The sequence below is a fragment of the Periplaneta americana genome, chromosome 9, assembly GCF_040183065.1.
Source record: "Periplaneta americana isolate PAMFEO1 chromosome 9, P.americana_PAMFEO1_priV1, whole genome shotgun sequence".
Taxonomy (NCBI): domain Eukaryota; kingdom Metazoa; phylum Arthropoda; class Insecta; order Blattodea; family Blattidae; genus Periplaneta; species Periplaneta americana.
Window position 1 is genome coordinate 117,493,055 of NC_091125.1, and position 17,023 is coordinate 117,510,077.

The 17,023-nt window shown below is 36.2% G+C and overlaps 1 protein-coding gene across 3 annotated transcripts in view; it reads left to right on the forward strand.

Moving 5' to 3' along the window:
• Nucleotides 1-17,023, forward strand: part of Plc21C (Phospholipase C at 21C) — a 139,609-nt gene continuing 122,586 nt past the window's right edge. For all 3 annotated transcript variants that reach the window (XR_011333990.1, XM_069835695.1, XM_069835696.1), the window contains exon 1: nucleotides 1-470. Coding sequence is in view for 2 of the 3 variants with exons in the window: in XM_069835695.1 (XP_069691796.1) it covers nucleotides 372-470 (99 nt within the window). In the remaining variant the exon portion in view is untranslated. The remainder of the gene's footprint in view (nucleotides 471-17,023) is intronic.

Sequence of the window (17,023 nt, forward strand, 5' to 3'; positions counted from 1 at the left end):
TTCACGGTGATTGGTGGAAGGGGCAGATGTTTTCCTAAATATTTGGAAGTGAGTGTCATTCTTGTTTGACGTTTGAATCAGGGTTTTCAACCCGTAGGTGGGCAGTTTAATTCATCTGTTGCGGTTAATGTAGATGCACTGTTCAGATATGTTACAGTACGCGAAGTTTCGTATTCCTTGTTGCGTTCGAAATGAGCTAAAAACGTAGGCCTATGTGCAGACCGCTGTCTAGCTTGGTTTTTCAGGATACACTTATCCTCCGAACTTGATTCATAATGTGGTCTGAAGAGGAAGAATATTAGAAGTGTTTTTCTGGTTATAATGTGGCAGTAAGCCCGCAGCTTCCCCCCCAGTGTGTGCTTGGTCTAAGCATGGCTGGCACAAAGAATACCGCTCATGTGGTACAGCTGAAGCCTGTGGAGGTACCCAAGTGTATGCAGGATGGGGAGAAGTTCATCAAGTGGGATGAGGTAATGTGCAGTAACTTTTCATACGTTTAGTGCAATACATTTCAATTAGTGTAAAGTGTCGTTGATTCTTTAAGGCGGCAGTGCGTATAAAATATTTTAATTGCGCCCCTGCAGGTTAGTACTTTAGTGCATAGAAAACAAAATTTTAAAGTATTATATTCGTTGACATTTAAAAGTTAAGCTACAATGTCATCTAAAGAGTTATATTAGGATGCAATGCAACTGACATATATGCAATCTAAAATTTGATTTCTAATAAGACGCATAACACTGTTTGTGTGTTATTGCATTGATTATATTGTAAACTTGTTAGTTATATTCAGAATCTTAAGTAGGAACTATTTCTATTTGCAAAAAATTGTTCAATTGTAAGCATCTTTTACTTTCAAATATAAGGCCTTGGTTAGAGTGCTCACATTCTCTATTTGTTTAAGAGAGATTTATAAGTTTGAATTTTACCTCAAAATTTAATTAGCTACTTTGCAATGATATTTAAGGAATAGGGCCTACCTACCCATTTTCTTTCCCATTTGTCTTTGTGGAATGTTGATGTCTTTGTAGACTATGTAAGACATTTGAACTAAATGAGACAAAAGTGTACATATAAGGTACTGTAGGCCTATATTTCTACTTAGAACTGTGATAAATGAATTTTTTTATTCATTCTACTATTTTATAGAAGTTTGAGCTTGTGGAGCTACCTTGATTCATTTGAAAATTGTCATCTCTTAGTATTGATAAAATTGTAAATGAAAGATTATGAAATATTCGTTAACTACTTCAGAATACCGCTTAAGTACAAAGACTGTGCAAATAAATAATTAAAACACGTATTTTTATTGAGGACAAGAGTAGATAAATAAAAAGTCCAGGCCTATATAAAAAAGATATGTCCCCTGGACCAAAAATAAATAAATCAATAAAGCAATAACGACATATGTACTTACGCGGTATTGAGAGGTGAAGAAGGCTGTGACAATGCATTGAAACAGCATAGTCTGTCTATGCTGGATAAAATATTGGAAGACTGAATAACAATCCAACAAGTAGAGAACCATGCGGAGATAATTGGTAGAACGTGAAGAAGCATGCAATTTGACAATATTCATGAAATATTTAAACTTGTATTTATGTGTTCTAAAGATATTTGTGGAGAGGAGCTTACAAATAAGTAGGCTTATTACTTTATATGTGGTAAGCCTAGACCTAAAATTTAATCAAACTCATTTAGCCCCCTGGCTAAGATGCTTGCCTGCCGATCCGTGGGTTCGATCCCAGCTTGGGCTGATTACCTGGTTGGGTTTTTTCCGAGATTTTTCACAACCATAAGGTGAATGTCAGGTAATCTATGGCGAACCTCGCCCTCATCTCGCCAAATACCATCTCGCTATCACCAATCCCATCGCTGCTTAATAACCTAGTAGGCTAGTTGATATAGCGTCGTTAAATAACCAAGTAAAAAAATCTAATTCATTTAAAGAAACACAGTAAGTTAGTGATAACAGGTTGTAGACATCATTAGGAGCACGATATTTGAAAGGAAGCGTAATGCTTGAAACAGCATCTAACTTAATATTCTTGGAATTAATATGACTTAGATTTCAACCATAATGCGAGACTTTTTTTTTTTTTGTTAAGAACTTCCTAACCTAACCTAACCTAACCTGATCTAACAAAACAACCTCTTGTTACAGAACGAGGAAACAGATTATTCACGTTGGTTATAACTACGTTTGTGATCATATTGTGAACTGTTGCATACCCAGTTGACATTACTCTTTGTAGGCCTATAACCTTGCATATTTTCCTTTGTTAGATTATCTTACCTTAAATCAGAGCTTCAGGTAATGTTTAGCGACTTCTTTCATTGTATGTATACCTTTTGTATATGAACGTAGGCATTCTTAGAGTTTGATTTTAGGTTTCTCGTTATTCATTCTGGGAATGTTACGTACTGTTAAGCCTAGATACTTTTCATGTAGGCCCCCCTACAAGGTGACAATGACATGTTTTCTTTATTAATGTGGCTTCTATTTCTAAAAATTCTCTGCCAACATAATGATCATAGCTACGATAGGCTATATAGCTGTATAATCATCATCACCACCACCATCACCATCACCATCATAGGTCTGTCACCTTTATTTTTATTATTTAGGAGTGTTAGACCAGGTGCGAACAAATATCATCTGTCAAAGGTTTTGAAGATTTTGCTTCCTCAGCCAGAAATCAAACATTTTCAGACAGAATCTGTATCTTACAGGCTTGTGACATGCATTAACTTGATCTTCTATTACCAGTAATTGATTTTGTCGAGAATACCCAGTAGATTATTTCTACTTCAGGTAATATTTCTCGTCCTTTATTTCGTGATCAAAAGCTACCCAGCTGTTCATTTAAATAATCTTATCTCTGCTATATTTAATATTTAATCTTGCAAAGTGCAAAATTTCAATTATCTGGGTTGTGAAATATCTTATCAAAATGAAAAAGATGTGAACAAGAAAATTACCAAATTTACACAAATTCTAGGGATAATAAACAATATATTAAAAGCTAAATTAGTACAAAAATCTACAAGAATAAAAATATATAATACACTAGCATTACCCACCCTTCTATACGGAAGCGAGATTTGGACATTAAAGAAAAAAGACATGAACAGAATCAAAGCAACGGAAATGAAATTTTTCAGAAGAACAGCAGGATATACTCTTTTAGACCGAAAAAGGAATGAAGAAATTTTAGAACAATTAGAAGTAGAGTCAGTAGAAGAAAAAATCACCAGATACAAATTCAATTGGCTAGATCATGTAAGAAGAATGGAAAATTCAAGAATCCCAAAAATTATGATGCAATATAAACCTAGAGGACATCGTCGACCAGGAAGACCGTTAAGAAGACTGCTAGATGGGGCCGAAACAGGTCTACAGAGGCCTAATTCGTGAAGGATGATGATGATGATGATGATCTTGCAAAGTTCTCTTTCTGGAAGGTCCAAATTTCACTGCCATACACTGAACCATATTGCTTAGTGTCCACTTTAATTTAATGCATGAAGTAAATATGTATTCTAATTCAGAGGCAAAGAATGAAGTTTTCTTTGTAAGCAGATTTAAGTAGAAGTGTTAACAATAACGAGACGAGTTCTCTCAATAGCTATGTGTCTTGAGTAATATGAAAATATTTCAATGTAGCCTAGATCAGGGATGTCAAAGCGCCTGATTACATGCTCGTACTGCAAGTAATACAACTCCAACAAGATTCACTTTTCAGCAAGATAAAGTACAATCATCGCTCTTAGGGAAATGTTACACAGGTTCTTGAGAGCACGCAGGGTAGGCGCTTTGACATCCCAGGCCTAGATAACAAAGTGACATAGATGCCAAGAATTGATTCCCAACAGGTACCAGTAGTAGGCTATAACATTGAGCAGGATTGAATATTTTGTTTCTTCCGTCATTTTCATTTTTAAAATCGCTTGAGATTCGCTGTATGATCTCAACAACCTACCACACAATCGCTTTGTCCAAAACAAATTAATATGATAATAATATACCTACCCCCATTATCTCCTGAGTGATGCCTTATTGGTGTCAGTTATGAGCTTCAAATTTATCTATGGACAGTTGACTAAACGGCAACAATATATCACTGCTGGTGAGAGCTTCTTGATTTCTCTTAGTAAGAAATCGCTAGCTGTATAAGCTATGATCAGGTTCAGTAATTTGAGACGCATAGATTTTAGCTTACATTCATTCATAGTGTTCTGCCCAAGGGCAGGTCTTTCAATGCAAACCCAACATTCTCCAGTCTTTCCTATTTCCTGCCTTCCTCTTTGTCTCCTCTTAATTTTAGCTTTATATAGAAGGTAAATTTACCATTTGCTTAGGCTCTGTATTCAATTGAGATAGTAGATAGGTTTGTGAGGTGTATGATGTGATTGCGAGATGAACTTTTCACATCATTTACAGAAATGCTCAGAACCTGGGAAAGAAAAATATATGATCATATTCGGGACAGTGGTGAATGGAGGATAAGGCGAACTTGGAATTGTGCAGGTTGTACAGTTCAGCTGATATTCTCATCACAATTAAAACTCGGAGACTGAAATGGCTAGGGCACTTGATAAGAATATCAGAAGAAAGAACTGACAAAAGAGTGTTCCAGGTTAAAACCCAAGGGTCAGATAAGGAGAGGGAGACCCAGAATAAGGTGGTAGGTTGATGTAGAGGTGACATCAGAAAAAGTGGAGTCAGAAGGTGGAGAACAATATCCAGAGTAGAGGACATTGGGCATCAGTTGTCAAAGAACAGTGGCCAAACTCTGAGAGTTTTATGCTAAAGAAGAATAATAAGAAAAACGACAAGATCTAATCTAATCACATCTAATTTTTCAACTGATTGCACTTCCAGTCATCACATACATTATTTTATATGAATAAATTAGATGAATTTTGACACCAGAGATAGAATAGAAGACCTCCCTCGAAAAGGGTGTAACATCAAATTAATGAAATATGTGACTTCGGTGGAAAAAGTAATTTTGAAGCATTCGTTTATAACAATAAATGGATGCATTCAATAGCTGAACAAACTTGTATCCTTGATTAATCAAATGATTCTGCTAGTAAATATAGGCGCTTGCCTGCCGATCCGTGGGTTCGATTCCGGCTTGGGCTGATTACCTGGTTGGGTTTTTTCTCAGGTTTTTCACAACCGTAAGGCGAATGTCAGGTAATCTATGGCGAACCTCTGCCTTATCTCGCCAAATACCATCTCACTATCACCAATCCCATCGCCGCTTAATAACCTAGTAGGCTAGTTGATATAGCATCGTTAAATAACCAAGTAAAAAATCTAGTTCATTTAAAGAAACACAGTAAGTTAGTGATAATAGGTTGTAGACATCATTAGGAATACGGTATTTGAAAGGAAGCATGAAACAGCACTTAATATTCTTGGAATTAATACGACTTAGATTTCAACGATAATGCGAGACTTTTTCTTTGTTAAGAACTTCCTAACCTAACCTAACTTAACATGACATAACCTGTTACAGAACGAGGAAACAGATTATCCACTTTGGTTATAGCTACGTTTGTTATCATATTATGAACTGATGCATACCCAGTTGACATTATTCTTTGTAGGCCTATAACCTTGTATATATTCCTTCGTTAGATTACCTTGTCCTTAAATCAGAGCTTCAGGTAATGTTTAGCGACTTCTTTCATTATATGTATACCTTTTGTATAGGAACGTAGGCATTCTTATAGTTTAATTTTAGATTTCTCGTTATTCATTCTGGGAATGTTAAGTACCTTAAGCCTAGATATATGCCTCTGAAATTAATTTCTTTTCTCCTGAAACAAGTAGGCTATTATAAATTTGTTGGTTACACCTTTATTCGAGGGAGGTCTTCAATTATTGCATTAACAGATTCTGTATAAACGTGTTGAAGAGAATAATTCATTTGGTACAATTTCACACTGATGGTAGTAGTAATTAATGTAGAAATAATAATAATAATAATAATAATAATAATAATAATAATAATAATAATAATACTTACTTACTGGCTATTAAGGAACCCGAAGGTTCATTGCCGCTCTCACATAAGCCCGCCATTGGTCCCTTCTTGAGCAAGATTAATCCAGTCTCTATCATCATATCCCACCTCCCTCAAATCCATTTTAATATTATCTTCCCATCTACGTCTCGGCCTCACCAAAGGTCTTTTTCCCTCCGGCCTCCCAACTAACACTCTATATGCATTTCTGGATTCGCACATACGTGCTACATGCCCTGCCCATCTCAAACGTCTGGATTTAATATTCCTAATTGTGTCAGGTGAAGAATACAATGCGTGCAGTTCTGTGTTGTGTAACTTTCTCCATTCTCCTGTAACTTCATCCCTCTTAGCCCCAAATATTTTCCTAAGCACCTTATTCTCAAAAACCCTTAACCTATGTTCCTCTGTGAAAGTGAGAGTCTAAGTTTCACAAACGTAAAGAACAACCGGTAATATAACTGTTTTATAAACTCTAACTTTCAGATTTTTTTTCAGCAGACTGGATATAAAAGCTTCTCAACCGAATAATAACAGGCATTTCCCATATTAATTCTGTGTTTAATTTCCTCCTGAGTATCATTTATATTTGTTACTGTTGCTACCAGGTATTTGAATTTTTCCATCTCTTCAAAGGAAAAAATTTCCAATTTTTATATTTCCATTTCGTACAATATTCTGGTCACGAGACATAATCATATACTTTGTCATTTCGGGATTTACTTCCAAACCTATCTCTTTACTTGCTTCAAGTAAAATTCCCGTATTTTCCCTAATCGTTTGTGGATTTTCTCCTAACATATTCACGTCATCCGCATAGACAAGAAGCTGATGTAATCCCTTCAATTCCAAACCCTGTCGGTTATCCTGTACTTTCCTAATGGAGCAAAGTTAAAAAGTAAAGGTGATAGTGCATCTCCTTGCTTTAGCCCACAGTGAATTGGAAACGCATCTGACAGAAACTGACCTATACGAACTCTGCTGTACGTTTTACTGACACATTTTAATTAATCGAACTGGTTTCTTGGGAATACCAAATTCAATAAGAATATCATATAAAACTTCTCTCTTAACCGAGTCATATGCATTTTTGAAATCTATAAATAACTGATGCACTGTACCCTTATACTCCCATTTTTTCTCCATTATCTGTCGAATACAAAATATCTGATCAATAGTTGATCTATTACGCCTAAAACAACACTGATGATCCCCAATAATTTCATCTACATATGGAGTTAATCTTCTCAAAAGAATATTGGACAAAATTTTGTACGACTTCAACAAAAGTGATATTCCTCGAAAGTTACTACAGTTAGTCTTGTCCCCCTTCTTAAAGATAGGTACGATTATGGACTCCTTCCATTGTTCTAGTACAATTTCCTTTTCCCAAATAGCAAGTACAAGCTTATAAATTTCGTTAGATAATGCGCTTCCACCCTCTTGCATTAATTCTGCTGGAATTTGATAAATACCTGGAGACTTATAATTTTTCAGATTTTCTATCGCAATTTCGACTTCAGAAAGTGTGGGTTCGGGCATAAATGGCTCAGCAGTTTGTATTTCAATTTCGTCCCGAACATTTCTATTTGGCCTGTGTATATTTAGTAGTTGCCCAAAATAGTTTTTCCATCTGTTCAGGATTGAATGAGAGTCTGCAAGCAAGTCATCATTCTCATCCTTGATCACGTTTACCCTTGCCTGATATCCATTCTTAAATTCCTTTATGTCCTTATATAAATCTGTAATGTTTTTATTTTTACTATTTGTTTCTACCTCATTCAGTTTTACCTTCAATAATAATAATAATAATAATAATAATAATAATAATAATAATAATAATCCGTTGCGCGACGGTCTCTGAAGAGCCAAGACCGACCAGCAGACTGCTGACCTCAGTTCCACATGACTCAGCAAAGGCGAACGATTATACAGCCAGTACGGGAGTAAAGTAGGATTAGCTTCAGCTTCTACTCATTGTAGCTTTCCAAATTAATCACGGTATATGGGTGGGCACCAGTCCCATATACTGGTCGAAATATCATGAGTAAATTCCTTTCCCTATGAAAACTCAGCGCATATTCCGTACTACTAATTAGTCCAAGACATGTCGCCTTAGACGACGCAGCTGTGACACGAATCTGATAATAGTAGTAGTTTTGTAGTTGTGAGCTTAGCATAGCTTAATAATTTAATTATGCAAATCTTTCTGTACGTAGAGGGCGTAGATATCTACAGTTAGTTATAAGATAGTTCTTAAATCTAAGCTTCATTTACGGGAATCCTACATAAATGTAAACTTGTTAATTTAACTCTATAACTTTATAAGAAGGTATTTTGTCACATTAACATAGAGATGATAGCATTCTCACACAATTAGGTCCTTTAACGCAGTTTTGATTTGTGATTTTATTAGTGTACTCACTATAAAATACGTTAAGCTAAGTATTTAACCTAGTACTCCTATTTATAATCAATGTGTCGTATTACGTCGCGAATTCCACCCCGTATTTATCTTCTTTATAATCTTTCATCGAAAAAGATAAAATATACACAATCTTTCACATGTCTGGTATTCCAACAATTTTCATGCATTATGCCTGATAGAGATCGTGAAGTCACAGGTCACACTCTGGAGAATATTAGCTCTCAGAATTTACCTGAAAGTAGCCAAATTCTGAAAGATGAATGTAATAATTTGCTCCTATACTATGAATTAGGAACCTTTGGTATTGTACAGATATGGAAATAAAATTTGGATTTCTTTTGTTGTAGCTATAAGTTTCGCTTACAACACACTGAGCATGTGTAGTAAACAAAAGCTCCTGTATAAAATCATGCTACTTGCGGACAGTCGTGTGAATGTTTTTGGCTATATACAAGTGGACTCCCATCATATCTCGCTCCAAATTTTAATTCCGTATCTGTACTTTGTATATTGGCATCAAAATATTTTTCCCCTGGCGTTTAGCGCGTATTCCGTGCGGTTACTACTACTGTACTTCTCTTGCTTTATTTCAGCATTTATATATCCATAAACATGAGATTCTTCATTAATTAATTAAACAATCTTTACCATTAATTTCTGCTGAGACTAGTCAGGGGTAAACAGTTATTAAAGTTTTAAATATCAAATTGGCTTAAGGGACACTAGAACTGAGTTTTAAAAAATGTCCAAAATATCATGTTTCTCATTTTTGTACGAAAATATTCCTCGGAAACTTTGAAATTTGGTAGTAAGCAGTTTTTTTCCTCTACGTCTTCTTGTAGCTTCATGAGCGATTTTCATATAGGCCTGCTCGGTATGTCAGTATTGTATCTCTTTTCACAAATTTGCATTTTTCTCGAAACAACATTTTTGATGTTCAAAATGCTCCATGTCCATGCAGGTTTCATCAAACGATGAAAATATTCGTAATGTCCACGCATGTATTATCTAAGATCTAACGTTGAGACATTTTATTTATCTTAAAAATTGGGAGTTAAAAATTATTATGTAAATAAAAAATATTAATAAATAAAAGTCTGATTTTCAAAAAATTATTGTGCCTAAATTATACTAAACTAGATTTAATGAATTTTCTCAATATTAAAATATTGCGCGTGAGTCTGGGTCCATACGAAAAAAAAAATATATATGAAAATGCTATATTTGAATGTATTGCGCATGGAACATTTTGATTACATCACTATTTTGCATAATTAAAATAAAATTAACTTCGAAACTAGCAGTCCGATTGAGCTTACAATTTTCACACCCCTTGTTCTTAATTCATCTGACGAACACTTAGAAAATGAAATAAATCGGGTTAAAATTGTAAAAATTTTAAAACTCAGTACTAAAGTCCCTTAATTTGTACAAATTATTGCATGAGTTATTGTCAATATAGGATTCCGTTACAGAATAGTTTAAACATTTTCAGATAATATCGATAGTTAGGGTAAACATATTTTTAGAGGCCTACTCAGTGAAAATATGCCTTTCACGTTAACTGTATTTTTTAACTGATCAGCAACTAATAGCTGAAAAGGTCAAGATAAAGAGCCGCTTTCTCCACTGCTACTATAGAGAAAGTAAAAATTGATGGGTTCACCAAGTTGCAACATGAATAGTGCAGTATAGTGTCAGCCAATGGCGTAGTTCAAGGACAGCTCGTGTTTAGAGGCTGCGGTTGGTTCTAATCTAGAGTGGACTGATTTCCTGATTCCCTACTTGGGGTTACTTAACGTACACCATACAGTTGGAGAAAACATCGGAAAAAAACCAAGTAAACACTGCAACCGAGAATCGAACCGAGGCGCAGTCCTGAGTGGGTTTCTTCGAGGTTTTCGAATCCTCACTTCCAAATACGAGTACCATCTCGCTCTCACCAATTCCACCGACTGTAGATAACCGTATAGTAACTACATGTAGTTGACGCAATCATTAACCCAAAAAATTGCATAAATAATCAGACTTCATGTCATGAATTTGATCAGAACCCAGCTATCATAAGAACGAGAAATCTCAAACTACACTTTGTCATCCATGCAGGTGTAAAAATGGACGCGTTGATGGTGTGAAATCAGTAGATATTCTGAACATAATGATGTTAGGCTAGCTAAAAACTCTTGAATCCTGAGTTTTTAGCTAATCCAACTTCATTATATTTAGAATATTCATGACATACGATAATTTTCTTTTAATGTGGTATATTCAGGTTGAGTAGCTGGTAAGATGTGATGCCACTACTTATACGTAAGGTGATGTGCTGGCAGGGTTGGCCACGTAAATTACAGGATACATATTTTACGTATACATTACACGTAATATACCTGACGTAGGAAAAGTAAAATTTTACATGATTTTTTTACACGACATAATAAATTATATTCATGAAAGTAATTTAATGTTATTTACTCTTCTGTGTACTTAATGCTGTATTGGTCTGGTTTTAATTATCGAGCCAACATAATGTACATTTTGCGTAGTGTTTATTTTCAAGTTTTGTGAGAAAACAAAATTCGTCATACTTGTTATGCAAAGGTCTTCCTGCGTACGAAATGTCGTCTTTAACTTCAATTTTTAATACAGGGTCTTACTGATTTCAAAATCTCTTGCTGAAAGCTTCGGAACTATGCTGTGATCTGAAGTTGATAACGTCATTCTATCCTTTTAATGTATCTAGACTATAAGATCACAAAATGATCACAAATAATCTAGAAGTGTGTAGTACAAGACAAAGGTGCTGCCTCTGGGAAACTGTCCACAGGGATTCTCAAAAGAACAACACATTTTGTGTTTTCTCTTTTAATATTGGCCCCTGTGAACAGGACTTCTTCGGCAAGCGGATGAAGGAAATTAGCATTACGCACACAGACACTATTCATTACTACAATGATATAAGGAGTTTGGCAAAAATATAAAGACAAAAGATGCTGTTGGAGACCATGGGAAGTCCACACCTGTGGAGTAACGGTCAGCGCGTCTGGCTGCGAAACCAGGTGGCCCGGGTTCGAATCCCGATCGGGGCAAGTTACCTGGTTGAGGTTTTTTCCGGGGTTTTCCCTCAACCCAATACGAGCAAATGCTGGGTAACTTTCGGTGCTGGACCCCGGACTCATTTCACCGGCATTATCACCTTCATATCATTCAGACGCTAAATAACCTAGATGTTGATACAGCGTCGTAAAATAACCCAATAAAATAAATAAAAATCATGGGAAACAGAATTACAAAATGATGAAAATCGTCGGCAGCCTTTGATGACTAGTTAAGCTACGGTTTGGCTACGACGATCTTCGTCGAACGAACATCGCCGACGATTGAAATCGCCAGCGGTCATCGTCAGAGAGTGGTTTCTTTATCGGCGAGCTTGGTAGGTGGATAGTAATAATAATATACGTTTCAAGAGCGGTATGTTGACGTTTTCATGGTCGAGGAAAAGATTGAAAAAGCGAAACGTAGTTGAGCTTTTTTAATTTCCGAGAACATGAAAACAAACATACCGCTCGTCCAACGTACATTATTTTGTGCGAAGATCGTTTATTACATACCTGAAAGACGAATTTCTAATTAGTTGCAATGAAATCTCCATGTTTGTTTCTGTTTAATGACGGCAACTTCGGAAAACCAAAATATCTTTCTTCAACATTGTTGCTATAAAATGTTTTCTGTGTTTACTATATTCCAGCAGGCCGTGATATACGTTTGTCTTTTTTTTCCCCCCCAGTCTATAAATGCGAACTTAAAACAAACGGTAAGGTTATGTAATGATTTATTTTTCATTTTAATATTTTAACAATATTATTTATATAACATATTGCAGTAATAACATCCGCATCTGGAATCGTGTTGATTTTTTCACGGCTTCCTTAATGTTACTTGTATCAGGAATGCAATAAGTTTCGTGGAGTAGTAGACTTTACTTAATTTTTGCACATATTTAAAAACAATAATTAACTTTGCAATTTAGGTGAAATTGCAGTGGTAAGTTTCCAATTTATAATTATTACTATGTTAAACGTCTCTAAAAATAATATGTTAAAAGCCTAACGCAGTAAAATGAATGTCGCGCTTAAGCGGTAAGAAGAGGGAAATTGTTATGTGTGTTACGTTGGGAATACTGAATGTGGTATTTCACACTTACCGCGTATTGGTTCTGTGCGGAAAACAAGCAAATTCGCACGATCTCACACAAAGTGTTTTATATAGTTGACCATGTCTGATCAGCTGATAAGTGGATGACAATATGATAACGTGATAATATAAGTTTTGCCTTGAAAAACAAGTATGGATCTTTAAAGTAGTTAATGTCATGTTTATAAATAAATATACAGAGGGGGCTTTTAATTCATTGATATTAAGACATCTTGAAAATGAACCCACCAATTTTAAGGATTATTTCAGACTTTCTCCCGAACAATTTCATTTTGTTTTAAGTTCAATTGAAAAGATATTGTAAAATTACCCACAAAATTTATTCACAAACCAATAAGTCCAGCTGAAAGATAAGCATTAAGGTAAAAACCAATGATATAAACACTGTATTTTTCTTTTTACAATGTTATTTTTTTCATTTAGGAAATAATGTTACAAATAAAAAATAATAATGTGAGGCAGAGGTTGTTGCACTTTTCTCCTTTGCTCGGAATTCCACTTCATCTACTATTTCACACTGAAACTTTTGCTTCAGTAGCTAAATCTGCCGCATCGTGTGTGTCCTTCAATTATGAATCACTTTACTCAATTGTATTAACAGTTCTGGTTGTTGCAAAATATAGATTTGTTATTGTTTACTCATGTCGAACAGGGATTTGTGTTTACTTAATTAATATCTCGTCTTCATTAGTGGAGAAATTGCAGAAAGATTTCTGTTTTACCGCCATTATAATATGTATGATGTATAAATCACATGTTATTAAATGATTTAATTCATCACCTACTGTAATTTTACAATTGGTTTCTCGGCGATGATCGCCAGGTTTTTGCCTCCAAGGCAAACGCCGACGATGTTCGTCGAGCCCAGCGACGTTCGTTGACGTTCATCGTCGTAAAGAAACCATGCACATTCAAATTAACGGGACAGAATCCCAGCAAAGATCGCCAGCGATGATCGTCGGCGAAGATCGCCGTAGCCAAACCGTAGCTTAAACTCTGTGTATGAGCGCGGCTAGTAGCTAAGCAACACACTGAAATTCTGTGTGGAGTCGGCTTATCATTTCAAAGAATGAAAATGAACTCGAATGAATTACCGCAAGTAATGCATATTGCTGTCCTGGGAAATACTTCGTTTATTTAAATGTATTATAACAGGTTTTGAATTTATAAATTTTTTTTACATATATGTTGCATTTTTATGCATATTTTATGCGTCGTGCAGCAATTAATTTTACGAGTAATTTTCCAATTCTCTGTGCTGGCGACGATGTACTCGTATTTCTGTGAAGCATATTTAAAGCGAAATCAATTTTCAGAATATTGCAGGGACCAGATCTTATAGTTTGACAGATACAGTTAAAGAAAGGTTCACATATTTGACTATAGGAAGAAAATTGTATGAAACAGCCCATGGTTTACGAGGCAATAACGTACACAGTGCGTCTGAGCCATCTAGCCTATATCGAGAAATTGGTTGGCCGCATACCGGATAAGAAGCCAGGTCTGCACCGCTGAGCGAGGATGTGCGCTCTCAGGAGTTCACTTGATAAAAACTTAGGCATATAATACAATAACATACGGTACTCATTCTGTTCACGAAAGATGCTGTATGTGATGTTCATTTTCTCTTACATATTATATTTCACACCTCAAGAAATTTTTATTCACACGCATTAGTTCTTACATTATTATGGACGTACCGGTAATTGTTGTTTGTATATATTCTTTCAGTTCATCTATCGTATAGGAATTCTTCTTATACACTTTGTTTTAACGTCCTCCACAGAGGCGGAGTTCTGGGGAATGAGCGAGCCATAAATTCCTGCGTATAACTCTGTTTTCAAGTATCCGACGCACTTCCATCATGGATTAATTTGCAGTATGGGCTGTGACGTGTCTTGTTGAAAATACACTGAGAAACTTTCCGCGTACGTTAACTCATCACAACCTAGAGTGCCCTAGAGGCCTACAGGTTCCAAAATGTGATTGATCTTCCTCACACTGTTGATTATTTCTTCGTAGAAAAACTGTTCAAAATTAATTCTATGACCATTGATTGCACACGACACTCCTGTTTTTGCATCATATAATGGAGTCTCGTACACAGTACCTTGTTTCTCTGACTACGATTGTTGTGTTTAGTCAGCTGTCCGAAGACAGGTCTGAACCTCACAAGTAATACCAACAGGGCACCACTTATGAGGTAGCTAGGCCAGGAGGTAATGGGGTAGGGTGATCAGTTTCTTTATCTGTTATTCTACGTGACCATGTAGATGAAACCACGCCTGATCGGAAAATAAAATAGATTTTGGATCAGCTTCTTCATTATTTACTTTCTCTAACGCAATTACAAAAGATAAATCTACCATTATAGTCTTGGGGCTGTAATTCATTAACTACCTGTACTGAAATTCTGCACTGTTTTAGCTTCAGTAATTTTGTTACCACTCCTGCAGATGCTTCACAAATTCCTGTCTCATGTGATTAATGTCTCAGTCTTGTGAGAACTAACGCCCCAATTTCTTAGATTTTTTCCTCCGTAAGAACACTTCTCTTTGAACTTCATTTTTGTCATTTGAAGAACTTGCTTCAATGAGTATATTAAATAACCTTAATATTGTATATACATCTAGAGGGTACTAGCCTGTCAGGATATTTACGTTTTTGCCTGGTTGTGCTACACGGTTTCCTATTAAGTCTTTATATGGTGTAGGTCTACCTGTTGTAGCCTATATGTACACTTCGTAGTAAAAAGAATGGATCGACTCTTGATCGTTAGAAATTCAAAGTTCTACCTCGCAGTTCACACTTGAATACATTGTTGTGATATTTATTCATTGAAAGTCGTCCATCTACAGAGTTGTCAACCTTACGAGATGTGTGACGTAGGGATAATATGTCTGCTTTCCGTACCATATGTTGTGAGTTCACCTCCTGATAGAGTAAAATAATTATTTTTTATTTTAGTTTTTAATTGATTTGTTTAAAATGTTAAATGACATTTCTTAATAAACTTAGTTATGCCTGTCTTGTAAATATAGTATTGCCCATTATCCGTGGGTTTTAATAGGCGAGACCCGGCCTGTATAAACAAATATAATAGTTGTCTCACTCCATAAAAAAAGGAAGCACATCAAATATAAATAAATAAGCAAATAAACCAAAAAAGGCCTGTGGTAAGGACTAGTATCTCGTCCAGAAACCACCTTTGTCAACAACTGACCTCATTGTGCGCGGCAAGGAGTCTACAAGATTATAAAACAGGTCTACGTACGGGCCATCTCTTCCCACGCATCTGGAACTCTGTCCCACAGTTCGTCATCTGTCCGAACGGGTGGTGGTTCTGCCCAATTAGACCCTTTGGGCCGTATTCATAGACATTTTTAGCGCGGGCTTCCGATGGATGATCAGCGTTTTTCGTATTCATAAACCAGTGTTAGCGATAGGATATGATTTGAATTCTGTACTAGTAACCAATGGATAGCCGGGGCTAGCTTAGTACGCTCGTAGCGCGTGCTGCGAAATGTCTATGAATAGCACCCTTTGAGACTAGCCAACATTTTTCAATCGGATTCGTATCGAGTGAATTTGGAGGCCAGTCGACCGTGTCGACATAAAGTCTTCTTGTAAACCATCTTTGAATCCGGTTGGCTGTGTGTACCATGTTGTTATCCTGCTGGAAGAAAATTGTTCCTTCTGGATATCGTTCTCAGGCGGAAGGGATCTTTACATTTTCCAAAAATGTGTGTAGACTTCTGCCGTAAACCGATCGTGGATGCTTTTCAGAAGTCCTGCCTCATCGTATGACACTCACCCCCAAATGTGACGTTCACGCAACCCGACCTGTTAAGCCGTCTGACGAAGCTTTCATCGTATCGATGGCTATCCAAATGATAAACTAGAGCAAGACTATTGTTACTACCAGAGACAATTACCTGTCGGGGAGTAGCATTCCTAGACGGTCCAAAATATGCTCAATTTCAAGTGTTTCTTCCTCACATCTCGACGACATCTTATGCCTCGCTCTCCAAAACGTTTCCTCACGGTTTGTGCTGAACTGGGAAAGTTGGACGTCGTCTTCTTGATTTCAGAGGCATCCCTAAAGGGGAGGTTTTTAACTTGTCTCAATAATATGGCATCCTGTTCCCTTGTAGAGATGCGCTGTCGACTAGGAATGGGACGATTCGCAGCTTCACCATTGCCGAGAAAAAGTTTAGCCCACTTCTTAGCAGTTGACAAAGGAACTCGAATCACACTGGCTGCCCTCGATGCAGAATAACCTTCGTGAAGCAGGGCAATGATTTGTTGACGGAGTTTTGTCTGCCTGCAATCTTCAAGATGA